This window comes from Salvelinus alpinus, chromosome 32 (assembly GCF_045679555.1).
Source record: "Salvelinus alpinus chromosome 32, SLU_Salpinus.1, whole genome shotgun sequence".
NCBI classification, from domain to species: Eukaryota; Metazoa; Chordata; class Actinopteri; order Salmoniformes; family Salmonidae; genus Salvelinus; species Salvelinus alpinus.
This window is the reverse complement of record NC_092117.1, coordinates 7,921,964-7,949,295: the sequence shown is the minus strand read 5'-3', so window position 1 is coordinate 7,949,295 and position 27,332 is coordinate 7,921,964. Positions and strand designations below refer to the sequence as shown.

Genomic DNA, 27,332 nt, shown 5'->3' with positions numbered 1-27,332 from the left:
TTGGTGTTTGTCAGATCATGGAACATCCCGAAAATCGGTCTTCTCACAAAAACGTCTGTAGCGTCCCAACGGTTTGGGCTACAAACTATTATGACCACTCTATGGAAAGGGGAGACAAGTGTCACAGGACTCATCTGAAGGTAACCCATACAAACATATGGAAGTATGGAGGTAGTTGTGTGCCAACAAAAATAAAGGGTTAAATATGTGTCCAAAAAAACAAAAATATTTCCTGAGCTTTCTTATATCTCCTAGGTGTAGAATCAATCAATCAATCAAATGTATTTATAAAGCCCTTTTTACATCAGCAGATGTCACAAAGTGCTACACAGAAACCCAGCATAAACCCCAATCAGCAAGCAATGGAGGTGTAGAAGTACGGTGGCGAGGAAAAACTCCCTAGAAAGGCAGGAACCGAGGAAGAAACCTAGAGAGGAACCAGGCTCTGAGGGGTGGCCATTCCTCTTCTGGCTGTGCCGGGTGGAGTGTACATGGCCATAAGAGTACATGGCCATTTAAAGCCAGATTGTTCTTCAAGATGTTCAAACATTCATAGATGACCAGCAGGGTCAAATAACAAAAACAGCAGTTGTAGAGGGTGCAACAGGTCAGTACCTCAGGAGTAAATGTCAGTTGGCTTTTCATAGCTGATCATTAAGAGGTCGACCCTTCAAAGCCTTTTTATTTATATTTTGACTGTCTTTCTTGCCATTTATGAATGTGTTATTCAATGTGTTTCTATTGGCTATAGTAGTAAAGGCCAAATTCAAACATGTTTTTATATAGTGTTTTTATACCTGAAGGGGTCGTGAAATTCAAAATCAAAAAGCTAAATGATCCATGGTATGACCATCTTAAAGCAATTCCATATGTTAACTTCGTACCCCCTAGGTTTTCCTCTAGGATTTTGCCTGTGCTTAGCTCCATTCCGTTTCTTTTTAATCATGAAAAACTCCCTAGTCCTTAACAATTACAAGCATACCCATAACATTACGCAGCCACCACTATGCTTGAAAATATAGAGAGTGATATACAGCGATGTGTTGTATTTTATTTGCCCTAAACATAACACTTTGTATTCAGGACAAAAAGTTAATTAGTGCCGTGTTGCAAACAGGATGCATGTTTTGGAATATTTGTATTCTGTATTCTTTTCACACTGTCAATTAGGTTATTATTGTGCAGTAACTACAATGTTGTTGATCCATCCTCAGTTTCTTCTATCACAGTTTCAAAGTCAATATTGGCCTCATGGTGAAATCCCTGAGTGGTTTCCTTCCTCTCCAGTAACTGAGTTAGGAAAGATGACTGTATCTTTGTAGTGACTGGGTGTATTGATACACCATCCAAAGTGTAATGAATAACGCCACCATGCTCAAAGGGATATTCAATGTCTGCTTTTTTTAGCCATCTACCAATAGGTGCCCTCCTTTGCGAAGCATTGGACAACATCCCTGGTTTTTGTGGTTGAATCTGTGTTTGAAATTCACTACTCGACTGAGAGACCTTACAGATAATTGTATGTGTGGGGTACAGAGATGATGTAGTCATTCAAAAACCATATTAAACACCATTATTATACACATAGTGAGTCCATGCAACATACTATGTGACTTTTTCAGCACATTTTTACTCCTGATCTTATTTAGGCTTGCCATAAAAAAGGGATTGAATTCTCAAGACCTATCAGCTTTTCATTTGTAATTAATTTGTAAAAATTTCCAAAAACATAATTCCACTTTGGCATCATTGGGTATTGTGTGTAGTGACAAAACAACTAAATGTAATCCATTTTAAATTCAGGCTGTAACACAACAAAATGTGGAAAAAGTCAAGGGGTGTGAATACTTTGAAGGCACTGTACTTAGTTTCACCTGCATTCAAAACTCATTTCAGGTCAATTACTTTTTTCTGTAATACAATTAAGACATACTATAATCATACATAGCAGTATAATCGGCATACAAGTGCAGGTTACGATTTTCCCATATTGGTATTGTAAACAGTAAAAAGTAAAAAGTACAGGGCTCAGAATTGACCCCTGCAGGACACATTTTATTTTGTCTAAAAAAACGGATTTAACACTATCAGTAGATACACATTGAATTCTATCTGTTAAGTCATTTTTAAACCAGTTACATTTAGCCGAGTCTAGGCCAATGGAGGATACCCTCTGCATTATCAATGAGTGATCAACTGTATTGAAGGCCTTTGACAGGTTCATTTAAAGGGCAGCACAATGGTGCCTATTATCCATACAGTTAACCACATCATTTATACCTAGGGATGCAGCCGAGATAGTCTTACGACCTGGTGTAAAACCCAACTGATGTACATTTAGAATATATTTCAAAAATAGGAACAATCTTAGCTGAGAATGAATTGAGGATTCTAATATCTTAGCTAGGCAACAAAGTTTAGAAATAGGCCATTAATTACTTAGGTCACAAGGGTCACCACCTCTGTGAAGAGGGAGTACATGGGCCACCTTCCAAGCCTAGGTGATAGTACCAGATATAATTGTCAGGTAAAAAGTATGGGTTAATGATACAGCAATTAGGGGGGCAGAGAGCTGAAGCAAAAAATGGATCAAGCATATCAGCCCTAGCTGATTTTTTAAAACTTTAATCTTAAGCAAGGCATCTAGCACATCACAGGTAGTAAATTGTTGAAATGAAAACAAAGATTCACTAGAAGTTGGCGGGTTAACCGTCAAGTAAGCTAGAGGCGGGCAGAGGGAAGAGCAATTGATTGACTGACCAGGGTCAATTAAACCACAGTTTCTCTCAAATAAAAAGGCTACCGAGATAAAATGATGATTAAAAGCATCACTTATCCCATTCTCAGTTATGATGCCAAAGTCAGACAGAACTTGTATGCTTCAGTGCATATACTGTCCAACATTTTGAAGGATCACAAGCAGAGTCAGAGATAGAGCTTAAAAGTAGCTTGATTTAGCTTTCTTAATCGAGATAGTAAATCTGTTTCTCAGTTGTCTGAAAGATTGCCAGTACAATTTTCCTTGCTTTGGCTCAGGCGAGATTTCTTATCTCAATGAGCTGAGATAGCTCTGAAGAAAACCAAAGGTTAGATCTATCTTTGACTCTGGTTAAGGGTGCCTTGAATTTTAAATACATCACAGACAGTGTCACCAGCAAAGCACCTCCACACCATCACTCCTCCTCCATGCTTCACGGTGGGAACCACACATGTGGAGATCATCTGTTCACTTATTCTGCGTCTCACAAAGACACAGCGGTTGGAACCAAAAAGCTCACGTTTGGACTCATCAGACCAAAGGACAGATTTCCACTGGTCTAATGTCCATTGCTCATGTTTCTTGGTCCAGGCAAGTCTCTTCTTATTGGTGTCATTTAGTAGTGGTTTCTTTGCAGCAATTCGACCATGAAGGCCTGATTCACGCAGTCTCCTCTGAACAGTTGAAGTTGACATGTGTCTGTTACTTGAACTCTGTGAAGCATTTATTTGGGCTGCAATCTGAGGTGCAGTTAACTTTAATTAACTCATCCTCTGCAGCAGAGGTAACTCTGGGTCTTCCTTTCCTGTGGCGGTGCTCATGAGAGCCAGTTTCATCATAGCGCTTGATGGTTTTTGCAAATGCACTTGAAGAAACTTTCAAAGTTCTTGAAATTTTCCGGATTAAAATAATGATGGACTGTCATTTCTTTTTGCTTATTTGAGCTGGTCTTGCCATAATATGGACTTGGTCTTTACTAAATCGTGATATCTTCTGTATACCACTACCTTGACACAACACAACTGATTGTCTCAAACTCATTAAGAAGGAAAGAAATTCCACAAATGTACTTTTAACAAGGCACACCTGTTAATTGAAATGCATTCCAGGTGACTACCTCATGAAGCTGGTTGTGAGAGAATGCCAAGAGTGTGCAAAGCTGTCATCAAGGCAAAGGGTGGCTACTTTGAAGAATCTCAAATCTCAAATATATTTTGATTTGCTTAAAACTTTTTTGGTTACTACATGATTCCATATTTTTTAATCCATAGTTTTGATGTCTTCACTATCATTCTTTAATGTGGAAAATAGTCAAAGTAAAGAAAAACCCTGGAATGAGTAGGTGTGTACAAACTTTTGACTGGTACTGTACTTCAATGTCTCTTTTAATCATGTTTCCAAAATAACCAGAATGTCAATTGTGTCCATTTTAGCCCAAACCCCTAGGATATTTAAAGTCAGAGGGGGTATTCAGCTAATTCCCATAAGAGCTAACAGGCATAGAGGAGTTTATGCTGCAGCTATTTATTGAGTGAGCTGAGACTTTGCCAAGGTCCAACCACGTGAGAGCAAAGCAGACTGAGCATTCGACAGACCTCCCCCAAGTTGCTGGATGCTGGGGATGGGGCGGGAAATGGGTGAGCAGTGTTGGCAGAGCTCAGTCCACCCTGATGAAGCTCCTGCCAATTGAGTGGAGCTGCTGCAGGGGACCGGATTTTCTTCCGATGCTCCATTCTGTGGCTCCTGTTGCAGGGTTGGGACTGCCATTCGAGGCAGGAGTGTTCCAGGCCTATCCTGGGGATGGGAGTAGGGAGGGTAACCAGAACTAGCCTGTGAGCGAGGTTGTGTGGGAATCGAGGAGGGTGGTATGGAGGGTAGTGGCACTGGGAAAGCTCCAAACCCTCAGCATATGAGGGCTGATTATATGAATGATACATGTATCTCAGTTGGTAGAGCATGACGCTTGTAACGGCAGGGTAGTGGGTTCCATTCCCGGGACCACCCATACATAAGAATGTATCCACGCTTGACTGTAAGTCGCTTTGGATAAAAGCATCTTCTAAATGGCTATGTGACTGATACATGGTGTGGACTGCGTCGTGTGGTGCACTATCCTCAACAGTCTTTTGCCAGACCCTAGGTTGTGGTCGGTGCTGTGTAGAGCTGGGCTGAGTTGAGGTGGGCCTGGTCTGGGGCAGTGTTGCTGGCTGTTCTCCAGTCTCTGTGAAGCACCACTGGAGGCATGTCTAAAGGAGTGTCCGACTTGTCTCAGGAAGTTGTTAGCTGGTCTGCTGCTCCTGTGGGGTGAGGTGGACTGGGCACCCAGAGAAGCAGGCTCTTTGAACAAGTGTGTATTATCATACAGTCAGTCCAGAATAAGGGTGGGATGGTGGGCCAATTTTACATTTGGCCATTTAGCACAATCCCGGGAGAGGCTGGCATTTATACTTTCGATCGTGGCAGGGTGAAAATCTCTCCTCCGGAGAAGGGTGGACATTACAATCCTGGCATCTGGGAAGGTGGTAGAGGACCTCTCCATCACCCTTGAAAGTGATGTGGCCACCTTTTCCTGTTGAGCCTGCAAGTCATTGGTTCCAGTATGCACAATGACAAGGCTCGGTGAGCCAAGCTGGGCCACTGTATGTAAGATGTGGGGCACCACAACTTAGCCACCACCCTATTTAAAAAAAAGTTAATGCTCATTCATTCATTTTCCATTGGAGTCCATCGTCAAAACAATGTCAGGCTTCTTCTCGGGCCTGTGGAGGATGGCAGGAGTGGGAGCAATCACAGGCCGTGAGAATGGGGTGGATGGGGTCAGCTGGGTTGGTGGATAGGTTGATTGGGTTGGCTTAATGTTTGGGATGGTTGATGGGTCCTTGTTCAACAGTTTGCTAGGTTCTAGGTTTTTACTGGACTCTTTTAGGAGTGGATGTTTGTAGCTGACTAATTTCTGCCTTAGGTCCTGGAGATGGCTTATATTGACTGTGGTGGACAGTTCCGCTCGTATTCTGCGTACTTCAATCCTGAGAGACTGGTTGCCCTCCTCAATGCACCTGATAGCATAATGCAACTAACGCATTTCATCCCTATGCTGACGCACCAGGCTGATCTCCTCTTCTGAAATGCTGTGATACTGCAAGTGTCACATGTAAGAGTGGCATGCTGAGGGCTATGTCTCCTGCAGGGAAGGAGAGGGACTCTGGGGACAACATCCTGGGACACAAAGGAGGTGTTGTAGGCAGTTTTGGTGGAGAGGTTTTGAGTTTGGTAAATGGACAAATGTATCCAGACTAGACTCCGAAACTTGAACCATCACAGTGCCGTAATTACAATATTAATGTTACATTTGAGGGTGGAATCAATGTATAACTGCTTTATTGTCCTGTTTTCTGACATTTTAAGTGCATTATTGGCCTTGTGGAGAGCTGTGTGCCAAACATTGGGATCATCCGTGTAGAACGGAAGGCCTCCTTTGATTCCTTGTTCACTTTTAGGATGAAGTCTACCCTCAACTGGTCACATATAATAAAATAATAACACATATAAAAAATGCAATTTAAGGAGGAGCTCTTCTTAAGTCTTGCTGCTCATGGAATTTGTTTCTAGGAGTACTTAAAGTACCCCTCTGATACTCATTTCCATTCCTATTATAGAAATAATAGCTTTGGTATAGTAAAGCATCGGATTAATTCCGGTTTTATAGCTGTAATGAAAAGCTCAGGGTGTAATTTTACACAGCTCCGACTGTTTGTTTTGAACAGGCTTTGTTGCCGGGCCTAATAGCGTTCTCCTCTCCAGGGAGCACAACTCATTTGCTGGTCACATTTTAAGTGTCTCCATATCACATTTATCAAAGATGTAAAAGCAGTAGGCACCAAGGCGCTGCTTAGGGTGTAGGATAAAAAAGTCCAAACAACATCACAGTTATGTAATAGTAGCATCATTGGACATCTCAGAGGACACAACTATCGGAGAAGCGTTTATTAAAAAAAAAAAAAGTGAGGTTCTGTTGTAATTTGCTGTCATCTGCTTCAACTCTGTTTCAACTGTGTGTGTGTGTGTGTGTGTGTGTATGTGTGTGTGTGCATGAAAAAAGACTACAAAGCAGTATTTTGGTTTACTTTACTATTTTAACAAGGAACAGCAGCTAAAGCAGAGTAGACATTTCTGCCTTGAGTCCACTGCTCAACACAGGAGGTTGGTGGCACCTTAATTGGGTAGAACAGGCTCATGGTAATATCTGGAGCGGAATCAGTGGAACGGTATCAAATACATCAAACACATTTGTTTCCAGGTGTTTGATACCATTCCATTTGCTCCGTTCCGGCCATTATTATGAGCCGTTCTCCCCTCAGCAGCCTCCAATGCTGCTCAATGATGCATCTCCCCACTGGTTTTCAACCCTCAAGCCAAGGCCAAACCTCCTCAAGCTCAGGGATACTGCTCTGACTTACTTTCTCATGGGGTTGCACACACACACACACACACACACACACACACACACACACACACACACACACACACACACACACACACACACACACACACACACACACACACACACACACACACACACACACACACACACACACACACACACACACACACATCAATTGTTCATCACTACCACGGCCTCAGTGCTCACTAAGCTACTATTTCATCTCAGTGGGTCTTTAGATTTTTCCCCTCTGATGTTCACTCAACAATACTCAACTCAGCGGTTGCTTACTGAGTGTCACTCCAATGTCCACGCACATGTGAAACGTTTGGGCTTCACTCTGTTTATTTTACACTGGTGGGTGTGTGTATCGTGTGTGTGTGTGTGTATCGCGTGTGTGTGTATTGTGTGTGTATTGTGTGTGTGTGTGTGTGTGTGTGTGTGTGTGTGTGTGTGTGTGTGTGTGTGTGTGTGTGTGTGTGTGTGTGTGTGTGTGTGTGTGTGTGTGTGTGTGTGTGTGTGTGTGTGTGTGTGTGTGTGTGTGTGTGACTGTGTGTGACTGAATTTATGCAGTGGAGCTGATGTTACCTCCATGACAGCCTTGGTGTGCTCACCCAGGCAGGGGAGGCCCTGGATGGCCCCCAGACAGTGCACTGCTGATGGCAGACTCTTCAGGACTGAGGCTGCTCGCCGGAATGCCAGACATGGACCCTTACTTTCATTGAACTCAGAATTCTCCGCCAGCTCCTCCAACACATCCTAAAGAGGAGGGGACAGGGGGAGGGAGAGAAAGAGACAGAAATAGAGAGAGAGAGGAGAGAAAGAGAGAGAGGCACAATGAAAGGAGAGGGAAATATAAATATGTAAATGCGAAATAACGATGGAAAAGCAAACACAAAATAATTATAGTATGAGGTCAGAGAAATATAGGGAAAGGAAAGAAAATAAAAACAAATTGAGATATAGTGTGAGGAAAGAGAGAGCGAGAGAGAGAGCGAGAGAGAAAAACAGACAGAGAGAGAGAGAGAGAGAGAGAGAGAGCGAGAGAGATGTGTCAGGTGTGCAATCACACGTCAGATGCATTGACCCGTGGTGGCAGTTAGACAGGGATCGGAGCACACAATCCCCCTCTCCCTTTCTCCTTCCCCTCTACCTCTTCCCCCATCCATCTCTCTCCCCGCCGCGGTAGACCCCGACACACAGGCCTCTTCCGTATGACCGCACAGCGATATTTGGGTCGGTGTGCGCCGGAGAGGAACCTGTCATTTTCCACTTGTTCACAACAGGCTCCCTAGGGGCCTGCGATGCTGCTGTGGACTTTCCTCTCTGAAGCAACATGGTGGTTCAACGAAAGGAAAGAACAACTGTCAGGAGTTTTCAATTTTGTTTTTTTCAACAGAAGGATATTGCCAGGAGGGAGAGAGTGAGGGTTTTATGCATGAGCAGTCCCAGAGGACACCATGTTCCGGGGAAGAGAAGCTTCCTTACTCACTGAGCAGTCTCAGAGGACACCGTGTTCAAGAGAAGAGAAGCTTCCTTCTGCTCTGCATTGATATACAGTACAGTAAAGTACAGACTAATGGTAAATGTAGGGATGTACAGTATATTAAGCATATTATGCAGATAGAATAAACATACGTAGCTGATAAAAAAATATGTAGGCAATTAATGACTTGAAATACAGAATGCAATGCGTTTTGTAATAAAAATATAAAGAGCAGTGGCGGCTCATCCATTAGGGGCAGTGGCACACTTGTGTTTGGTCCAAAAAATAAGACAAAATATCTAAGAAAAAATTATGTATAAAAAATCTACAAAATATATATTATATATACTGAACAAAAATATAAATGCAACATATAAAGTGCTGGTCCCATGTTTCATGAGTTCTCTCAAATTTTGTGCACAAATTTGTCTACATCCCTGTTAGTGAGCATTTCTCCTTTGCCAAGATAATCCATCCACCTGACAGGTGTGGCATATCAAGAAGCTGATAAAACAGCACGATCACTACACAGGTGCACCTTGTACTGGGGACAATAAAAGGCCACTCTAAAATGTGCAGTTTCATCACACAACACAATGCAACAGATTGGAATGCTGACTGCAGGAATGTCCACCAAAGCTGTTGCCAGAGAATTTCATGTTCTTTTCTCTACCATAAGCCGGCTCCAACGTAGTTTTAGAGAATTTGGCAGTACATCCAACCGGCCTCACAACCGCAAACCATGTGTAACTACAACAGCCCAGGACCTCCACATCCGGCTTCTTCACCTGCAGGATTGTCTGAGACCAGCCACCCGGACAGCTGATGAAATTGAGGAGTATTTCTGTCTGTAATAAAGCCCTTTTGTGAGGAAAAACAAATTCTGATTGGCTGGGCCTGGTTCCCTAGTGGGTGAGCCTATGCCCTCCCAGGCCCATGGCTGCACCCCTGCCTAGTCATGTGAAATCCATAGATTAGGGTCTAAATAATTAATTTCAATTGACTGATTTCCTTATATGAAGAGTAACTCAGTAAAATGGGGACAGTAAAGCTGTCCCCATTTTACCATATCTGATCTCATCCTCATCAGTGGCACCTTGTGAATGGCTGAATACCCCCCTGGGTATTCACAAGGTGCCACTGATGAGGACGAGATCAGATGGGGTAAAATTGGGACAGTTTTACTGTAGAAAATCCGACCATTAAAACAGTGATTCTCTTCAGTAGATCATGTTAGCAGTCGTGGCCAAGTTGGCAGGTTTCTTCTCTCCTGGTTTGGTTGAGTAGTGAGCTAGATCAGTGCAGTCACCCACAGCGTGGCCAGGCCATGGGTGATCTGTCCAGACATGCTGCTTCGGGTCAGCAGGCAAGACCTGAGCGCAGCCTGGCAGGAGACTCCACTGACCCATTTACAACACGTAGCGAAAGGATGACCTCAAACACACCGACAAGTGTGCGCACACACACACACAGGAAGTTCACACGCATGCATGCACACACACAACATACCAACACATACACACACACACACACACACACACACACACACACACACACACACACACACACACACACACACACACACACACACACACACACACACACACACACACACACACACACACACACACACACACACACACACACACACACACACACACACACACACACACACACACACAGCTGGGCTCTGTTCACAGAGGGAGATAATGAGAGGGTTGAGGCCTTAATTGAGAGGGGTGAGAGTGCAGGCTCCTGCTGTGGTGGGATACTCTGTCTGCACTGTGGGTCTGCCTGGAGAAGCTAGCTAGCTGGCTACTGTAGCAGAGGGAGCCTTAGCCATAATTCACCTAGAACTACCATACAGTATGGGGCAACTTTCCACTGATTATGGGGGAAAATATCTCAGCTCCATTTGTCTAGTACAGGCATCTGCAACTTATGGCATAGGTGCCACGGCTGGCATGCAAGGGTATTTGCCTTGGCACGCCAAGCAATTTTATAAAAATGTTGCATTAGTCCCGACACTGCATTCAATATATTATTACAGTCATTTACCATTCTCAATCTCGGAGTGGACAAGTTGTTTGCAGAGCTCACAACCCATGCTACACTTGTGAGAAACACGTTTTGGTTTATTTCCTTTTTGTCTTGGAGCACTCCATGTGAACATGTGTCTGGTTCTTTGTTCTGCCATTGTTGAGTGAGCGAGCGTACCTGAGCACGCATAGAGGTACATGGCCTGCGCCCAATCTATAAAAGTGCTCATTTGGGAATGTCTGATAGTACTTCTGATTGTCTTAACTCACCACCACTAATGAGCTGCGGAGCTTCTCAAAGTAATTTTTAATTGATCTCACACAGAATTCTATGTTTCTATGTCAAACGGTTGTGTTAGATTTCAGTCTTCTGTGATGTACTGTATATAAAGTGTAATATTGGGATGCAAACTCAATATAGTATACATTTCAACTCTATATCTGACATGGTACATGTATCTTATTTTTATAAGCCCATAACCATGTGTGTGAGGTGTATACTTTGTTTCAAAGTAGATTTGTTTAAGACTACCAAGAAACACTCTGTGTGATCCTGATTTAGCCCACAGCAGTAAAAAGTTAATGAAATTGGAGTCAATTCCCATATGTTCCAAGACAGACCAGAGATATTTACATTTACATTTAAGTCATTTAGCAGACGCTCTTATCCAGAGCGACTTACAAATTGGTGCATTCACCTTATGATATCCAGTGGAACAACCACTTTACAATAGTGCATCTAACTCTTTTAAGGGGGGGGGGGGTTAGAAGGATTACTTTATCCTATCCTAGGTATTCCTTAAAGAGGTGGGGTTTCAGGTGTCTCCGGAAGGTGGTGATTGACTCCGCTGACCTGGCGTCGTGAGGGAGTTTGTTCCACCATTGGGGTGCCAGAGCAGCGAACAGTTTTGACTGGGCTGAGCGGGAACTGTACTTCCTCAGAGGTAGGGAGGCGAGCAGGCCAGAGGTGGATGAACGCAGTGCCCTTGTTTGGGTGTAGGGCCTGATCAGAGCCTGAAGGTACGGAGGTGCCGTTCCCCTCACAGCTCCGTAGGCAAGCACCATGGTCTTGTAGCGGATGCGAGCTTCAACTGGAAGCCAGTGGAGAGAGCGGAGGAGCGGGGTGACGTGAGAGAACTTGGGAAAGTTGAACACCAGACGGGCTGCGGCGTTCTGGATGAGTTGTAGGGGTTTAATGGCACAGGCAGGGAGCCCAGCCAACAGCGAGTTGCAGTAATCCAGACGGGAGATGACAAGTGCCTGGATTAGGACCTGCGCCGCTTCCTGATATGACCATTCTAGTCTATCAAAAGCTTTTTTTGCATCGAGAGATAATACAGCCCAAGGAGATGTTGTTTCTGATGAAGAATTGAAGATATGTAATAGTCTACGGAGGTTATCTGAGGATAATTTTTTTTTAACAAACCTGTTTTGGTCCGTGTGGACCAATGTTGGTCTCGAGATGGGACAACAACTTTTTGGAAAACAGTTTAATATTTGTGTTCATCAAAGATAGGGGGTGATAGTGAGAACACTGGGTGGCATCCTTATCATTTCTAAATAATATCCAATATCCAATTTGTAAGTCGCTCTGGATAAGAGCGTCTGCTAAATGACTTAAATGTAAATGTAAATGTAAATAAAAGCTATATTAGTCATGTATTCACATCTCTCTCAAAGGAACCTTTGTGAACGGCTGTGTTAATCATTTCGAGCAATAGTGGACCTAATTGCTTCCAAAACTTTAAATAGACCTCAGGAAAAATACCATCCCATCCAGGTTATTTCCATTTATTCATGATATCCAATACCCTTTTGAGTTCATTAACCTCTTGACGCTATGGGTCAGATTTCTTTTTTTTTTTAAATAACGTTCCCAAGGTAAACAGACTATTTCTCAGGTCCAGATCGTAGAATATGCATATAATTTACAGATTAGGCTAGAAAACACTCCAAAGTTTCCAAAACTGTCAAAATATTGTCTGTGAGTATAACAATACTTATTCTGCAAGCGAAAGCCTGAGAAAATGTAACCCGGAAGTGATATTTAAAATAAAAAAATCTGTGTTCCCTGGCCCGTCTAACCTCCATTTAAAGGGGTATCAACCAGATTCCTTTTCCAATGGCTTCCTCAGGCTGTGACCAGGCATTAGACATAGTTTCAGGCTTTTATTTTGAAAATTGAGCAAGTTTTTTCAAAAGTAGTCAGGTGTCCTCTGAATATTTCCTGCGTGCGAGAGAGGGGCACCCCATTTTCCGTTTGTCTCTTATTGAATAGGTTATGGTCCGGGTGAAATATTATCGATTATGTTTGTTAAAAACAACCTGAGGATTGATTATAAAAATCATTTGACATGTTTCTACGACCATTACGGATACTTTTTGGAATTTGTCGAACGGAACACGGCTTTGGTTTTCTCAACATAATGCGCAACCCAAATCGCGTTTTTTTGTGATAAAAGTAATATTTATCGAACAAAAATAACATTTGTTGTCTAACTGGGAGTCTCGTGAGTGGAAACATTAGAAGATTATCAAAGGTAAGCGATTAATTTCATCGCTTTTCTGACTTTCGTGACCAAGCTAACCAAGCTAATATAAGGCTAGCTGTTGTAGCATTGAAATCTACACTCACAAAAGCTTGGATTTCTTTCGCTGTAAAATATATTTTCAAAATCTGACACGATAGGTGGATTAACAACAAGCTAAACTGTGTTTTGGTATATTTCACTTGTGATTGCATGATTATAAATATTTTTTGTAATATTTTTTTATCTGATACGTTTGGACATTTTCATCTTCCTTTCAGGACCGGAACGAGGCTGTAGTTTTCTCAACATAAACGCGCAACCCAAATGGCGTTTTTTTGTGATAAAAGTAATATTTATCGAACAAAAATAACATTTATTGTGTAACTGGGAGTCTCGTGAGTGCAAACATCCGAAGATTATCTAAGGTAAGCAATGAATTGTTTTGCTTTTCTGACTTTCGTGAACATGCTAATTTGGGGCTAGCTGTTGTAGCATTGAAAGCTACACTCACAAAAGCTTGGATTTCTTTCGCTGTAAAATATATTTTCAAAATCTGACACGATAGGTGGATTAACAACAAGCTAAGCTGTGTTTTGGTATATTTCACTTGTGATTGCATGATTATAAATATTTCTAGTAATATTTATGCATTTGGCGCCCTGCAATTCAACGGTTGTTTAGGGAAATGATCCCGTAAAAGGGATCCGTAGCGCAGAGAAGTTAACTTGGCTTTGTATGCATCTATAAGTAGTCATAATATAACAATTACTATGTTGTGTATGTTTGCTGTCTCCTTTACTTGTAGCTCTGCTTTATGTAACTTACCGTCATGTAAATACAGTCCTTTCTTACACTGCCGTTGTTTATTCCTTGTTAGCAAACAATGCTAGTCATTAGCCTACTCTACTATGTAATATATGCTTAGATACAGTGCTTAGATAAGGTCCTTGTTATCGAGTATTGCTCTGTAATAGCCTAGTGTTTATTGCTGCAGTGTATTATCATATAAAGTCCTTCAAATGTTGCTATTATAGTTCTATGCCATTACATGACATGGGTATAGCTCATTCATGTCAAATCAAATCAAATCAAATCAAATTTATTAGTCACATACACATGGTTAGCAGATGTTAATGCGAGTGTAGCGAAATGCTTGTGCTTCTAGTTCCGACAATGCAGTAATAACAACAAGTAATCTAACCTAACAATTCCGCAACTACTACCTTATACACGCAAGTGTAAAGGGATAAAGAATATGTACATAAAGATATATGAATGAGTGATGGTACAGACGGCATAGGCAAGGTGCAGTAGATGGTATAGAGTACGGTATATACCTATGAGATGAGTACTGTAGGGTATGTAAACATAAAGTGGCATAGTTTAAAGTGGCTAGTGGTCCATGTATTACATAAGATGGCAAGATGCAGTAGATGATATAGAGTACAGTATATACATATACATAAGAGATGTGTAATGTAGGGTATGTAAACATTATATTAGGTGGCATTGTTTAAAGTGGCTGGTGGTACATTTTTACATAATTTCCATCAATTCCCATTTTTAAGGTGGCTGGAGCTGAGTCAGTTTGTTGGCAGCGGCCGCTAAATGTTAGTGGTGGCTGTTTAACAGTCTGATGGCCTTGAGATAGAAGCTGTTTTTCAGTCTCTCGGTCCCTGCTTGGATGCACCTGTACTGACCTCGCCTTCTGGATGATAGCGGGGTGAACAGGTAGTGGCTTGGGTGGTTGTTGTCCTTGATGATCTTTATGGCCTTCCTGTGACATCGGGTGGTGTAGGTGTCCTGGAGGGCAGGTAGTTTGCCCCGGGTGATGCGTTCTGCCGACCTCACTACCCTCTGGAGAGCCTTACGGTTGTGTGCGGAGCAGTTGCCGTACCAGGCGGTGATACAGCCCGACAGGATGCTCTCGATTGTGCATCTGTAGAAGTTTGTGAGTGCTTTTGGTGACAAGCCGAATTTCTTCAGCCTCCTGAGGTTGAAGAGGCGCTGCTGCGCCTTCTTCACAACGCTGTCTGTGTGGGTGGACCAATTCAGTTTGTCCGTGATGTGTACACCGAGGAACTTAAAACTTTCCACCTTCTCCACTACTGACCCGTCGATGTGGATAGGGGGGAGCTCCCTCTGCTGTTTCCTGAAGTCCACAATCATCTCCTTTGTTTTGTTGACGTTGAGTGTGAGGTTATTTTCCTGACACCACACTCCGAGGGCCCTCACCTCCTCCCTGTAGGCCGTCTCGTCGTTGTTGGTAATCAAGCCTACCACTGTAGTGTCGTCCGCAAACTTGATGATTGAGTTGGAGGCGTGCATGGCCACGCAGTCGTGGGTGAACAGGGAGTACAGGAGAGGGCTCAGAACGCACCCTTGTGGGGCCCCAGTGTTGAGGATCAGCGGGGTGGAGATGTTGTTACCTACCCTCACCACCTGGGGGCGGCCCGTCAGGAAGTCCAGGACCCAGTTGCACAGGGCGGGGTCGAGGCCCAGGGTCTCGAGCTTGATGACGAGTTTGGAGGGTACTATGGTGTTAAATGCTGAGCTGTAGTCGATGAACAGCATTCTCACATAGGTATTCCTCTTGTCCAGATGGGTTAGGGCAGTGTGCAGTGTGGTTGCGATTGCGTCGTCTGTGGACCTATTGGGTCGGTAAGCAAATTGGAGTGGGTCTAGGGTGTCCGGTAGGGTGGAGGTGATATGGTCCTTGACTAGTCTCTCAAAGCACTTCATGATGACGGAAGTGAGTGCTACGGGGCGGTAGTCGTTTAGCTCAGTTACCTTAGCTTTCTTGGGAACAGGAACAATGGTGGCCCTCTTGAAGCATGTGGGAACAGCAGACTGGGCTAAGGATTGATTGAATATGTCCGTAAACACACCAGCCAGCTGGTCTGCGCATGCTCTGAGGACGCGGCTGGGAATGCCGTCTGGGCCTGCAGCCTTGCGAGGGTTAACACGTTTAAATGTTTTACTCACCTCGGCTGCAGTGAAGGAGAGCCCGCAGGTTTTGGTAGTGGGCCGTGTCAGTGGCACTGTATTATCCTCAAAGCGGGCAAAAAAGGTATTTAGCCTGTCTGGGAGCAAGACATCCTGATCCGCGACGGGGCTGCTTTTCTTTTTGTAATCCGTGATAGACTGTAGACCCTGCCACATACCCCTTGTGTCTGAGCTGTTGAATTGCGATTCAATTTTGTCTCTGTACTGGGACTTAGCCTGTTTGATAGCCTTGCGGAGAGAATAGCTACACTGTGTGTATTCGGTCATGTTTCCGGTCACCTTGCCCTGGTTAAAAGCAGTGGTTCGCGCTTTCAGTTTCACGCGAATGCTGCCGTTAATCCACGGTTTCTGGTTTGGGAATGTTTTAATCGTTGCTCTGGGTACGACATCGCCAATGCACTTCCTAATGAACTCGCTCACCGAATCTGCATATTCATCATTGTTGTTGTTGGACGCCGTGCGGAACATATTCCAATCCGCGTGATCAAAGCAGTCTTGAAGCGTGGATTCAGATTGGTCGGACCAGCGTTGAACAGACCTGAGCGCGGGAGCTTGTAGTTTTAATTTCTGTTTGTAGGCTGGAATCAACAAAATGGAGTCGTGGTCAGCTTTTCCGAAAGGAGGGCGGGGGAGGGCCTTATATGCGTCGCGGAAGTTAGTATAACAATGGTCCAGAGTTCTGCCAGCCCTGGTCGGACAATCGATGTGCTGATAGAATTTAGGGAGTTTTGTTTTTAGATTAGCCTTGTTAAAATCCCCAGCTACGATGAATGCAGCCTCAGGGTGTGTGGTTTCCAGTTTACAGAGAGTCAGATAGAGTTCGTTCAGGGCCATCGATGTGTCTGCTTGGGGGGGAATATATACGGCTGTGATTATGACCGAAGTGAATTCCCTTGGTAGATAATGCGGTCTACATTTGATTGTGATGTCCATTCACTACTCTGCTCTACCAACAACGAAGAGATTTTACCAACAACGAACATACAGCCTACGAGGAGGAGGTGAGGGCCCTGGCGGAGTGGTGCCAAGAAAACAACCTCTCCCTCAACGTCAACAAAACGAAGGAGTCGATCGTGGACTTCAAGAGACAGCAGAGAGAGCACACCTCCATCCACATCGCCGTCGACGAGGCCGCAGTGGAGAAGGTGAAAAGTTTCAAGTTCTTTTGGCGTGCACATCACTGACGATCTGAAATGCTCCACCCACACGGAGTGTGGTGAAGAAGGCACAACAGCGCCTCTTCAACCTCAGGAGGCTGAAGAAATGTGTCTTATCCCTACACCTTAGAGGCTGCTGCCCTGTCTACATAGACATGGAACACTGGTCACTTGAATAATGTTTACATACTGTTTTACCTATTGCATATGTCACGATCGTCGTAAGAACATTCGGACCAAAGCGCAGCATGATATGGGTTCCACATATTTATTGAAGTGAAACGCACAAAACAATAAAGAACAAACGAAACGTGATGTCAATGAAGTGCTCACAGGCAACTACACATAAACAAGATCCCACAAAACACAGTGGGGAAATGGCTGCCTAAATATGATCCCCAATCAGAGACAACTGTCACGTTCTGACCTTTATTTTCCTTTGTTTCGTCTTTATTTTTGTATGGTCAGGGCGTGAGTTGGGGTGGGCAGTCTATGTTTGTTTATCTATGTTTTCTATTTCTGTGTTTGGCCTGATATGGTTCTCAATCAGAGGCAGGTGTTAGTCATTGTCTCTGATTGGGAACCATATTTAGGTAGCCTGTTTTGTGTTGGGTTTTGTGGGTGTTTGTCTCCTGTGTCATTGTTTGTGCCACACGGGACTGTTTTCGGTTAGATTCTCTTTGTTATTTTTGTATTTGTGTCATGTTCAGTTGTTTCTATTAAAACATGGGCACTTACCACGCTGCGTTTTGGTCCGATCCCTGCTACACCTCCTCTTCAGACGAAGAGGAGGAAATCTGCCGTTACAGAAACACCCACCAACCAAGGACCAAGCAGTGTGGTAAAGGACAGCAGCAGCAGCGGCAAAAGACACAGGATTCATGGACTTGGGAGGAGATTCTGGACGGCAAAGGACCCTGGACTCAGCCAGGGGAATATCGCCGTCCCAGGGCAGAGTTGCAGGCAGCGAAGGCAGAGAGGCGCTGGTATGAGGAGGCAGCACGGCGGCGCAGTTGGAAGCCCGAGAGTCAGCACCGAAAATTTCTTGGGGGGAGGCTCAAGGGGAGTGTGGCGAAGGCAGGTAGGAGGCCTGAGCCGACTCCACGGGCTTACCGTGGAGAGAGAGGGCGTCGTACTGGTAAGGCACCGTGTTATGCGGTGGAGCGCACGGTGTCCCCAGTACGCGTGCTAAGCCCGGTGCGGTACATTCCAGCTCCTCGTATCGGCCGGGCTAGAGTGGGCATCGAGCCAGGTGCCATGAAGCCGGCTCAACGCATCTGGTCTCCAGTGCGTCTCCTCGGGCCGGTGTACATGGCACCAGCCCTACGCATGGTGTCCCCGGTTCGCCAGCACAGCCCAGTGCGGGCTATTCCACCTCGCCGCACTGGCCTGGCTACGGGGAGCATTCAGCCAGGTAGGGTTGGGCAGGCTCGGTGCTGAAGAGCTCCAGTACGCCTTCACGGTCCGGTCTATCCAGTACCACCAGTGCCAGCACCACGCACCAGGCCTACTGTGCGTATCCAGAGTCCAGTACGCCCTGTTCTTGCTCCCCGCACTCGCCCAGTGGTGCGTGTACCCAGTCCGGTACCACCAGTTCCGGCACCACGCACCAAGCCTACTGTGCGTCTCCAGAACCCTGTACGCCCTGTTCATGCTCCCCGCACTAGCCTTGAGGTGCGTGTCCCCAGCCCGGTACCCCCAGTTCCGACACCACGCACCAGGACTACTGTGCGCCTCAGCAGGCCAGAGTCTCCCGTCTGCCCAGCGCCGCCTGAGCTGCCCGTCTGCCCAGCGCCGCCTGAGCCACCCGTCTGTCCTGAGCCGCCAGAGTCTCCCGTCTGTCCTGAGCCGCCAGAGCCACCCGTCTGTCCTGAGCCGCCAGAGTCTCCCGTCTGTCCTGAGCCGCAAGAGTCGCCAGTCTGTCCTGAGCCGCAAGAGCCGCCAGTCTGTCCTGAGCCGCAAGAGCCGCCAGCCAGCCAGGAGCCGCCAGAGCCGCCAGCCAGCCAGGAGCCGCCAGAGCCGCCAGCCAGCCAGGAGCCTCCAGAGTCGCCAGCCAGCCAGGAGCCGCCAGAGCCGCCAGCCAGCCAGGAGCTGCCAGAGCCGCCAGCCAGCCAGGAGCTGCCAGAGCCGCCAGTCAGTCATAAGCTGCCCTTCAGTCCGGAGCTGCCTGTCAGTCTGGAGCTGCCCTTCAGTCCTGAGGCGCCCCTCAGTCCAGTGGGGTCATTGAGGAGGGTTGCCGTTCCTAGGAGGCCACGGAAGCGGGTATTGACTATGGTGGAGTGGGGGCCACGTCCAGCGCCAGAGCCGCCACCGCGGACAGACGCCCACCCAGACCCTCCCCTATAGGTTCAGGTTCTGACCTTTATTTTCCTTTGTTTTGTCTTTATTTTTGTATGGTCAGGGCGTGAGTTGGGGTGGGCAGTCTATGTTTGTTTATCTATGTTTTCTATTTCTGTGTTTGGCCTGATATGGTTCTCAATCAGAGGCAGGTGTTAGTCATTGTCTCTGATTGGGAATCATATTTAGGTAGCCTGTTTTGTGTTGGGTTTGGTGGGTGTTTGTTTCCTGTGTCAGTGTTTGTGCCACACGGGACTGTTTTCGGTTTGTTCACGTTTATTGTTTTTGTATTTGTGTTCATGTTCAGTTTTCCCTATTAAAACATGGACACCTACAACGCTGCGTATTGGTCCGATCCTTGCTACACCTCTTCAGAGGAAGAAGAGGATGACAGTCGTTACAACAACGATAAACAGCTGCCACTGATTGGGAACCATACCCGGCCAACATAGAAATAAACAACCTAGATTACCCACCCTAGTCACACCCCGACCTAACCAAAATAGTGAATAAAAAGGCTCTCTATGGTCAGGGCGTGACAGCATATGTATACTGTATACTGTATTCTAGTCAATATTCTGTACATATGCTATTCTATCCATGTATTCTTCAGATATACTATGTACTGTATTCTATCCACATACTGTCCATATTGTCTATACATCACACCACATATTTATACTCCGACATTGCTCGTCCTAATATTTCTATTTTTCTTTTACTTTTAGATTTGTATGTATTGTTGTGTATTGTTAGATATTACTGCACTGTTGGAGCTAAGAACATAAACATTTTGCTACACCCACAATAACATCTGCTAAACATGTGAATGCGACCATAAAATTGTATTTGATTTGTAGCCTGTATGTGAATATTCATTATTCCTTTCTCTGTACCTTTGAGAAGCATCCCCATGTACATCCCCATTTCCATCCCAATATTCATTTTCTCCTCTGTGTGAATAACGTTTCTGTGTGTTAACTCTTGGCCTGCTTTATTCCCCTCTAACAGGGGGTGGTGTCATTGAGTCATAAACCAGTAAAATACGTAAAGCCAGGTCGTTATCTTTCACAGAAAAATATGATATTCAGAGACACATTAATAAAGGCAATTTTCTTTCCATTATGGATGCATTTAAGGAAAGTGATTCTGCCTTCTTGGTCTTAGTGCAAAAAAAGTGTCAATGCAGGTAGACCGGATAGCCATTTGATGAGCTATTTAGCTGTCTTGTTTAGCAGTCTTATGGCTTGGAGGTAGAAGCTGTTCAGGGTCCTGTTGTTTCCCGACTATGTGCACTGGTACAGCTTGCCATGTGGTAGCAGAGAGAACAATCTATGGCTTGGGTGGCTGGAGTCTGACAATTGTTTGGGCCTTCCTATAACACCGCCTGGTATAGAGGTACTGGACGGCACGGAGCTTGGCCCCAGTCATGTACTGGGCCGTATTCGTCATGATCTGTAGCGTCTTGTGGTCGGGTGCCTTGCAGTTGCCATACCAGACGGTGTTACAACCAGTCAGGATGCTCTCAATGGTGCAGCTGTAAAAGTTACTGAGGATCTGAGGGGCCATGTCAAATAGTTTTAGCCTCCTGAGGGAGAAGGGGCATTGCCGTGCCTTCTTCACAACAGTTCTGGTGTGAGAGGACCATGTTAAGTCCTCAGTGATGTGGACAGAGGAACTTGAAGCTCTTGGCCCTCTCCACTGCGGCCCCATCGATGTGGATGGGTGTGTGCACCCCCCTCTGTTTCCTGTAGCTCATGAAAAGCCCGAAAAATTGCCTAAGACTTCAGCCACAGGTCTCCACCCACTCAGACACAACCTACGCGGCTGCTAAAATGATTATTGATCAGATGTATTACTCCATTACGTTGCTGTCCATTATTATTGATTGCCACTACCACTATTTATTTATACTACTACTGGTCACTATTACTCCTGTTTACATGTATACAGTATGTTATCATTAGTATATTACCATAAGTATTTATATATTCCTGCTACCAGTCACTTTTTAGCCCTGTTTACATGTATATTCTATTACGTCACATTTTATGTATAAACCCACCTCAACCACTCCAGTACCCCTGCACATTGAATAATGCACTGGCACTGACCTGGATATACTTCTCGTGTTTCTTTAACTCACATCGTAGTTCTAGTTTATTTTTATATTTTATTATATTTTCTATTATTATCTATACTATCATTATCACTGCATTGTTGGCAAAGAGCTCTTAAGGTAAGAATTACACTGTACGGTTTTACACCTTGTCACATTGGTATGAAGGGTCGGGAGAAAGACGCAGGAATCCGTAATAGTTTTTTTTATTAATCCCAAATGACGGCGTGCCGTGTAAAGGCACGGGGACGAAGACCAAACAAACACGTAACAAAACACGGGGTAGAAACCCAAAACAAAAAAGAGCGAGGAGTACCTCGAATAAATAACACACGTGCACAATGATTAGCGCACGGGACGAGACCAGTAACCATCTGCGCAATCCACAAAGGCACGAAAGCCCAAAACACCCAGCACAGGTACTCACACGCACCAACGGACATTGTAACAATAATGGACCAGACCATGGTGAAGAAGGGGCACATATATAAAAATACAATCCGTGGGAATACGGGCCAGGTGTGCGCAATGAAAGTTCCGGAGGGATCCGTGACACACCTGTTGTATCCTGTGTACATGGCGAATAAACTTTGAAACACTGGTCTAGTAGAATCACTTACAGGAATGTAGACCTACAGAGTGGTTTTCCCACCGGCTCATGCTAACGTATTTGCTCTGTTTGTCCACTAGAAGCACTGTACAGTAACATAGGACTACAGAGCAGCATTCTCACCAACTCATACTAACAGCTTACAGCAGGTCCTTTTGTCAGCCACACCTAATTGACATTTCACTGACATCTCACTGACGTCTCACCTTAGTCTCACCCAGAGCTCGAGGAGACAGATGGCTCGGTGCTGAGTCGCTACCAGCAGAGTCGTGCAGAGACTGTGCTGCAGTCAGCGGGCTCCTAAAGCGCCCGGCCTGCTCCTGGACCAACCTGAACAGATGAGCAGAACCAACACACCCTGGCCCTCTCATCTCCCTTGGAGGCCAGTCTGTCAGCTGTCAGGTTTCCTACCTCCAGCACAGAGCCAACACTGGGGAGGACAGGCACATTTGCATTGGTCTAATTAATGAAAAGTAAAGGCTGGAGGGAGAGTTAGTTCATGCAGAGTTGATGTAGCATCCCAGTTTACCACCCAGCACTGTCTCCAATGTGTCTGAGAGGCCAAGAGTCTGTCGAGGCCAAGAAAGAAAGAGCCCATAGTGAGGACTGGTTGTATTCAGTCAGACTGCTGTTTGCTAGTTGCTATGGTTGTGTAAGTTGCACCTACACAGGGTGATGCAGTTGAAGATCAGTCAAGCACACAGACTGCCTTCATGCTGCTATCGACATGCTGGACAATCACCAGAGGCCATGTGATGAAAGGAAACAAAATCAAAGACCTTTAGCCCTTTATCTCTTCCTCTCTCTACCTCTCTTCCTCTCCTCTCATTAGTGACAGAGGCCAGTGTGTGTGTGTGGGGGTGCGCGTGCGTGTGCGTGCGTGCGTGTGTGTGTTTGTGTGTGTGTAGCGATGTCCGTGTTGCCATCGGTTTGAAAGTCGTTAATGCAGCATGTCAATCAACCGGGACACACATATCAATATTTGGATCAGTGTGTGGCAGGCTGGGAGTAGAATTATGACTGAGGAAGATTGACTGCACACAAGAATGATGGAGAGGAGGGGTAGGCTAGACCTGAATGAACAGGAGAGGAGATTCTGTGTGTGGGCGTGTGTGCACAAGCGTGTATGTGTGTGTGAGAGAGAGTCAATTACAGTACAGCAACATAGGCAGTGAGAGAAATTTGACCCCAATAACTACCGTGGGATATGCATCAACAGAAACCTTGGGAAAATTTTCAGCATTATCATTAATATACGGGATCGGTGTCCCTATACCGGGACGGTTGTTGCTAATGTGCACTAATGTGACTATAATGACGTTGTAAGTAACAGCCAACTTGCCAGGACATAGACCTGTCTTATATGTGCAGAAAGCTTACATTAATGTTAATCTAACTGCACTGTACAATGTACACTAGCAATTACAGTGAAAAAATACCAAGCTATTGTTTGAGGAGAGTGCACAACAACAAAACACTTTTATCATGGCAACTGGTTTGATACATTCACCTCTGGTAAATAATGTACTTACATTCAGTAATCTGTGGGTCCCAGAGATAAAATTAAGCATACTTTTGTTTGATAAATCCATGTTATATTCAATTTTAGGAACTGGGTTCTACAGTTTGAACCCTTGCTGTTTCATGCTTTTTTGACTTCAAATAAGCTTTTGACTAAATTTGGCATGAGGGTCTGCTATACAAATTGATGGAAAGTGGTGTTGGGGGAAAAACATACGTCATAATAAAATCCATGTACACAAACAAAAAGCTTTAAGCCCCACCCTCTTCAATATATATATCAACGAATTGGAGAGGGCACTAGAACAGTCTGTAGCACTCGGCCTCACCCGGCCTCACCCTACTAGAATCTGAAGTCAAAGGTCTACTGTGTGCTGATGATTTAGTGCTTCTGTCCCCAACCAAGGAGGGCCTTACAGCAGCACCTAGATCTTCTGCACAGATTCTGTCAGACCAGGGCCCGGACAGTAAATCTCAGTAAGACAAAAATAATGGCGTTCAAAAAAAGGTCCAGTTGCCAGGAACACAAATACAAATTCCATCTAGACACTGTTGTCCTAGAAGCACACAAAAAAACATACATACCTCGGCCTAAACATCAGCGCCACAGGTAACTTCCACAAAGCTGTGAACGATCTGAGAGACAAGGCAAGTTGGGCCTTCTATGCCACCAAAGGAACATTACATTTGACATACCAATTAGGATCTGGCTAAAAATACTTGAATCAGTTATAGAACCCATGGCTTATGGCTATGAGGTCTGGGGTCCGCTCACCATCCAAGAATTCACAAAACGGGACAAACACCAAATTGAGACTCTGCATGAAGAATTATCCTAAGCAAGCTGGTCCTGGGGCTCTGTTCACAAACAGAAACAGACCCCACAGATCCCCAGGACCGCAACACAATTAGACCCAAACAAACAATGAGAAAACAAAAAGATAATTACTTCACACATTGGGAACAATTAACAAAAAACTGAGCAAACTAGACTGCTATTTGGCCCTAAACAGAGAGTACACAGTGGCAGAATACCTGACCAATATGACTGACGCAAAATTGAGCAAAGCTTTGACTATGTACAGACTCAGTGAGCATAGCTTTGCCATTGAGAAAGGTCACTGTATGCAGACCTGGCTCTTAAGAGAAGACAGGCTATGTGCACACTGCCCACAAAATGAGGTGGGAACTGAGCTGCACTTCCTAACCTCCTGCCCAATGTATGACCTAGAACAAAGAACAAACACCATTGTAAATACATCCCATATTTATTTATCGCACATAATATGACATTTTAAATGTCTTTTGGAATCTAAGCAAGACACAAGGTGAGAGAGAGAGAGAGAGAGAGAGAGAGAGAGAGAGAGAGAGAGAGAGAGAGAGAGAGAGAGAGAGAGAGAGAGAGAGAGGGAGAATATTAATGTGTGGCCCTGGGGAGGGGCTGCTGTCAGCTGATTGACAGCTGGCTGGGGTGCTGTTGGGTAGATCATACTCGTCCTCTTTTCCTGATCCTGACACCTCTTGGTTCCTCGTGCTTCCTCTTCCTACACCCTGTGGCTCCCCCCATGAGCTGCTTCCTCTCACACTTCCTCTCAACCTGACGGATCTCCTACAGCAGTAGTTCTCAACTGGTTTTGCCGTGGGACCCAAATTGAACCAGGTTGAGGTTGTCTGGTCGCAATCCAATATTCGCATTGCGTTTCTTTGTTGTTGCAAAAATGCTATCTGGAAAACTATTTTTAATGCTATATTGGTAGTAAATGTACCAAGGAAACAACAGTCCCATCTTTTTCATTGTCCATTTTTACAATATTCTTGATGAAGAATGTCAAGCACACTGGTTTGAAACCACAAAATCAACCACATCTTCTAAATAGCACTGCTAATAACACTATATTTTTAAAGAAAACGTGACTGAAGAAAAATATAGGTTTATTATAAAAATGTTACATAAATAGGTTTATAATCATTTCTACACACTTTTTCTACCTGCTTTTAGTCGTTTAAGTTCAGACTGGAATATTTTTTATAAAATTAAATCGTTTTTTTTTTTTTTTACTCAGACATTCATGGCCCATTCAAAACCTCCCATGACCTAAATTTGGGTCGTGACCCACCGGTTGAGAATAGCTGCCCTACAGTAGGTCTGACATATTTACACAGGCCTGATGACAGGTACACACACACACACACACACACACACACACACACACACACACACACACACACACACACACACACACACACACACACACACACACACACACACACACACACACACACACACACACACACTCACCAGTTCTCTCTTATATGTTGAATGTTTGCAGGGATAATGTGCTTTTCATACTGTATACAATGAATTTACAGCAAATTAAACCGAATATTATCTCCACATTTTTAGATGTGTTGCTTCCTGTATAGAAACCTCTCAGGTGATGTTTTGTAGTTCATTCATGCTCTTTGATATTTCACCAGACCTCCCTGGTCTTAAACCCTACTGATCAAAGCCATAACAGCAGAATTGACATCTAAAAAGCTCGACATCTCTCGGGATATTAGGATTTAGTTTAATTACCTGTATCTCACCTCCGCAGCCACAGGTTGAACTGACATTTATTAGCACCAATAACACTGGTGAGTGATGTATGTTGAAGGGGAATAATGAGGGAATCATCAGCCAGGTGATTAGAGAGTTAATGCGGTGGAAAGGAACAGGAGAAAGGGAACCGAGCACCACTCCCAGTTGACGTACGTGTGTGTGTGTGTGTGTGTGCGTGTGCGTGTGTGTGTGTCACATGAATATGCCTGCGTTCTTACATGCATGTCTGCAAGTGGGAGAGTGTGCATGTGTAGTCAGTCAGGGAGAAGTGAAAGTCATTATGAAACAGATGTCTCCATAGGCTCTGAGTAAGCTCTGCTTTATAAGGCTTGGAGGAACTCAACTCATCAACTCACCAAGCCACCAACCTCCCACACACACAGCCCCACTGGAAGTTTGGAATCGTATCAGCGGTAGAGTCAGATACGATATGCTTCCATGCAATATCTCTCAAATGTATTCCCTAACTCCGACTATTCTTTAAAGGTGCTTTTGATCACCTTGGACTGTCAGCAAAACAGCCCTCACAGTGCACATAAAGACCATATTACACACTGGCAGCGAGTATTAAATACTGGCAGTGAGATTTATCGGGAAACTTCTTTTTTAATAATGTTTGTGAGAAGCGGCATTGTTGTTGTGTAGGAAAACATTACCGCACACAATGCAATGGCAAGCTGCAGTATTACCCTCTATCACAGCCAGTCTGAAAACGTGTGCTATCA

General features: G+C 44.7%; 1 protein-coding gene across 1 annotated transcript in view; it reads right to left on the bottom strand.

Annotated features, from left to right (window-relative positions):
- dntt (deoxynucleotidyltransferase, terminal) overlaps positions 1–27,332 on the bottom strand; it is a 151,106-nt gene that overhangs the window by 91,595 nt on the left and 32,179 nt on the right. The window contains exon 4 of the mRNA XM_071380301.1: positions 7,788–7,958. Within this exon, the coding sequence (XP_071236402.1) occupies positions 7,788–7,958 (171 nt within the window). The remainder of the gene's footprint in view (positions 1–7,787; positions 7,959–27,332) is intronic.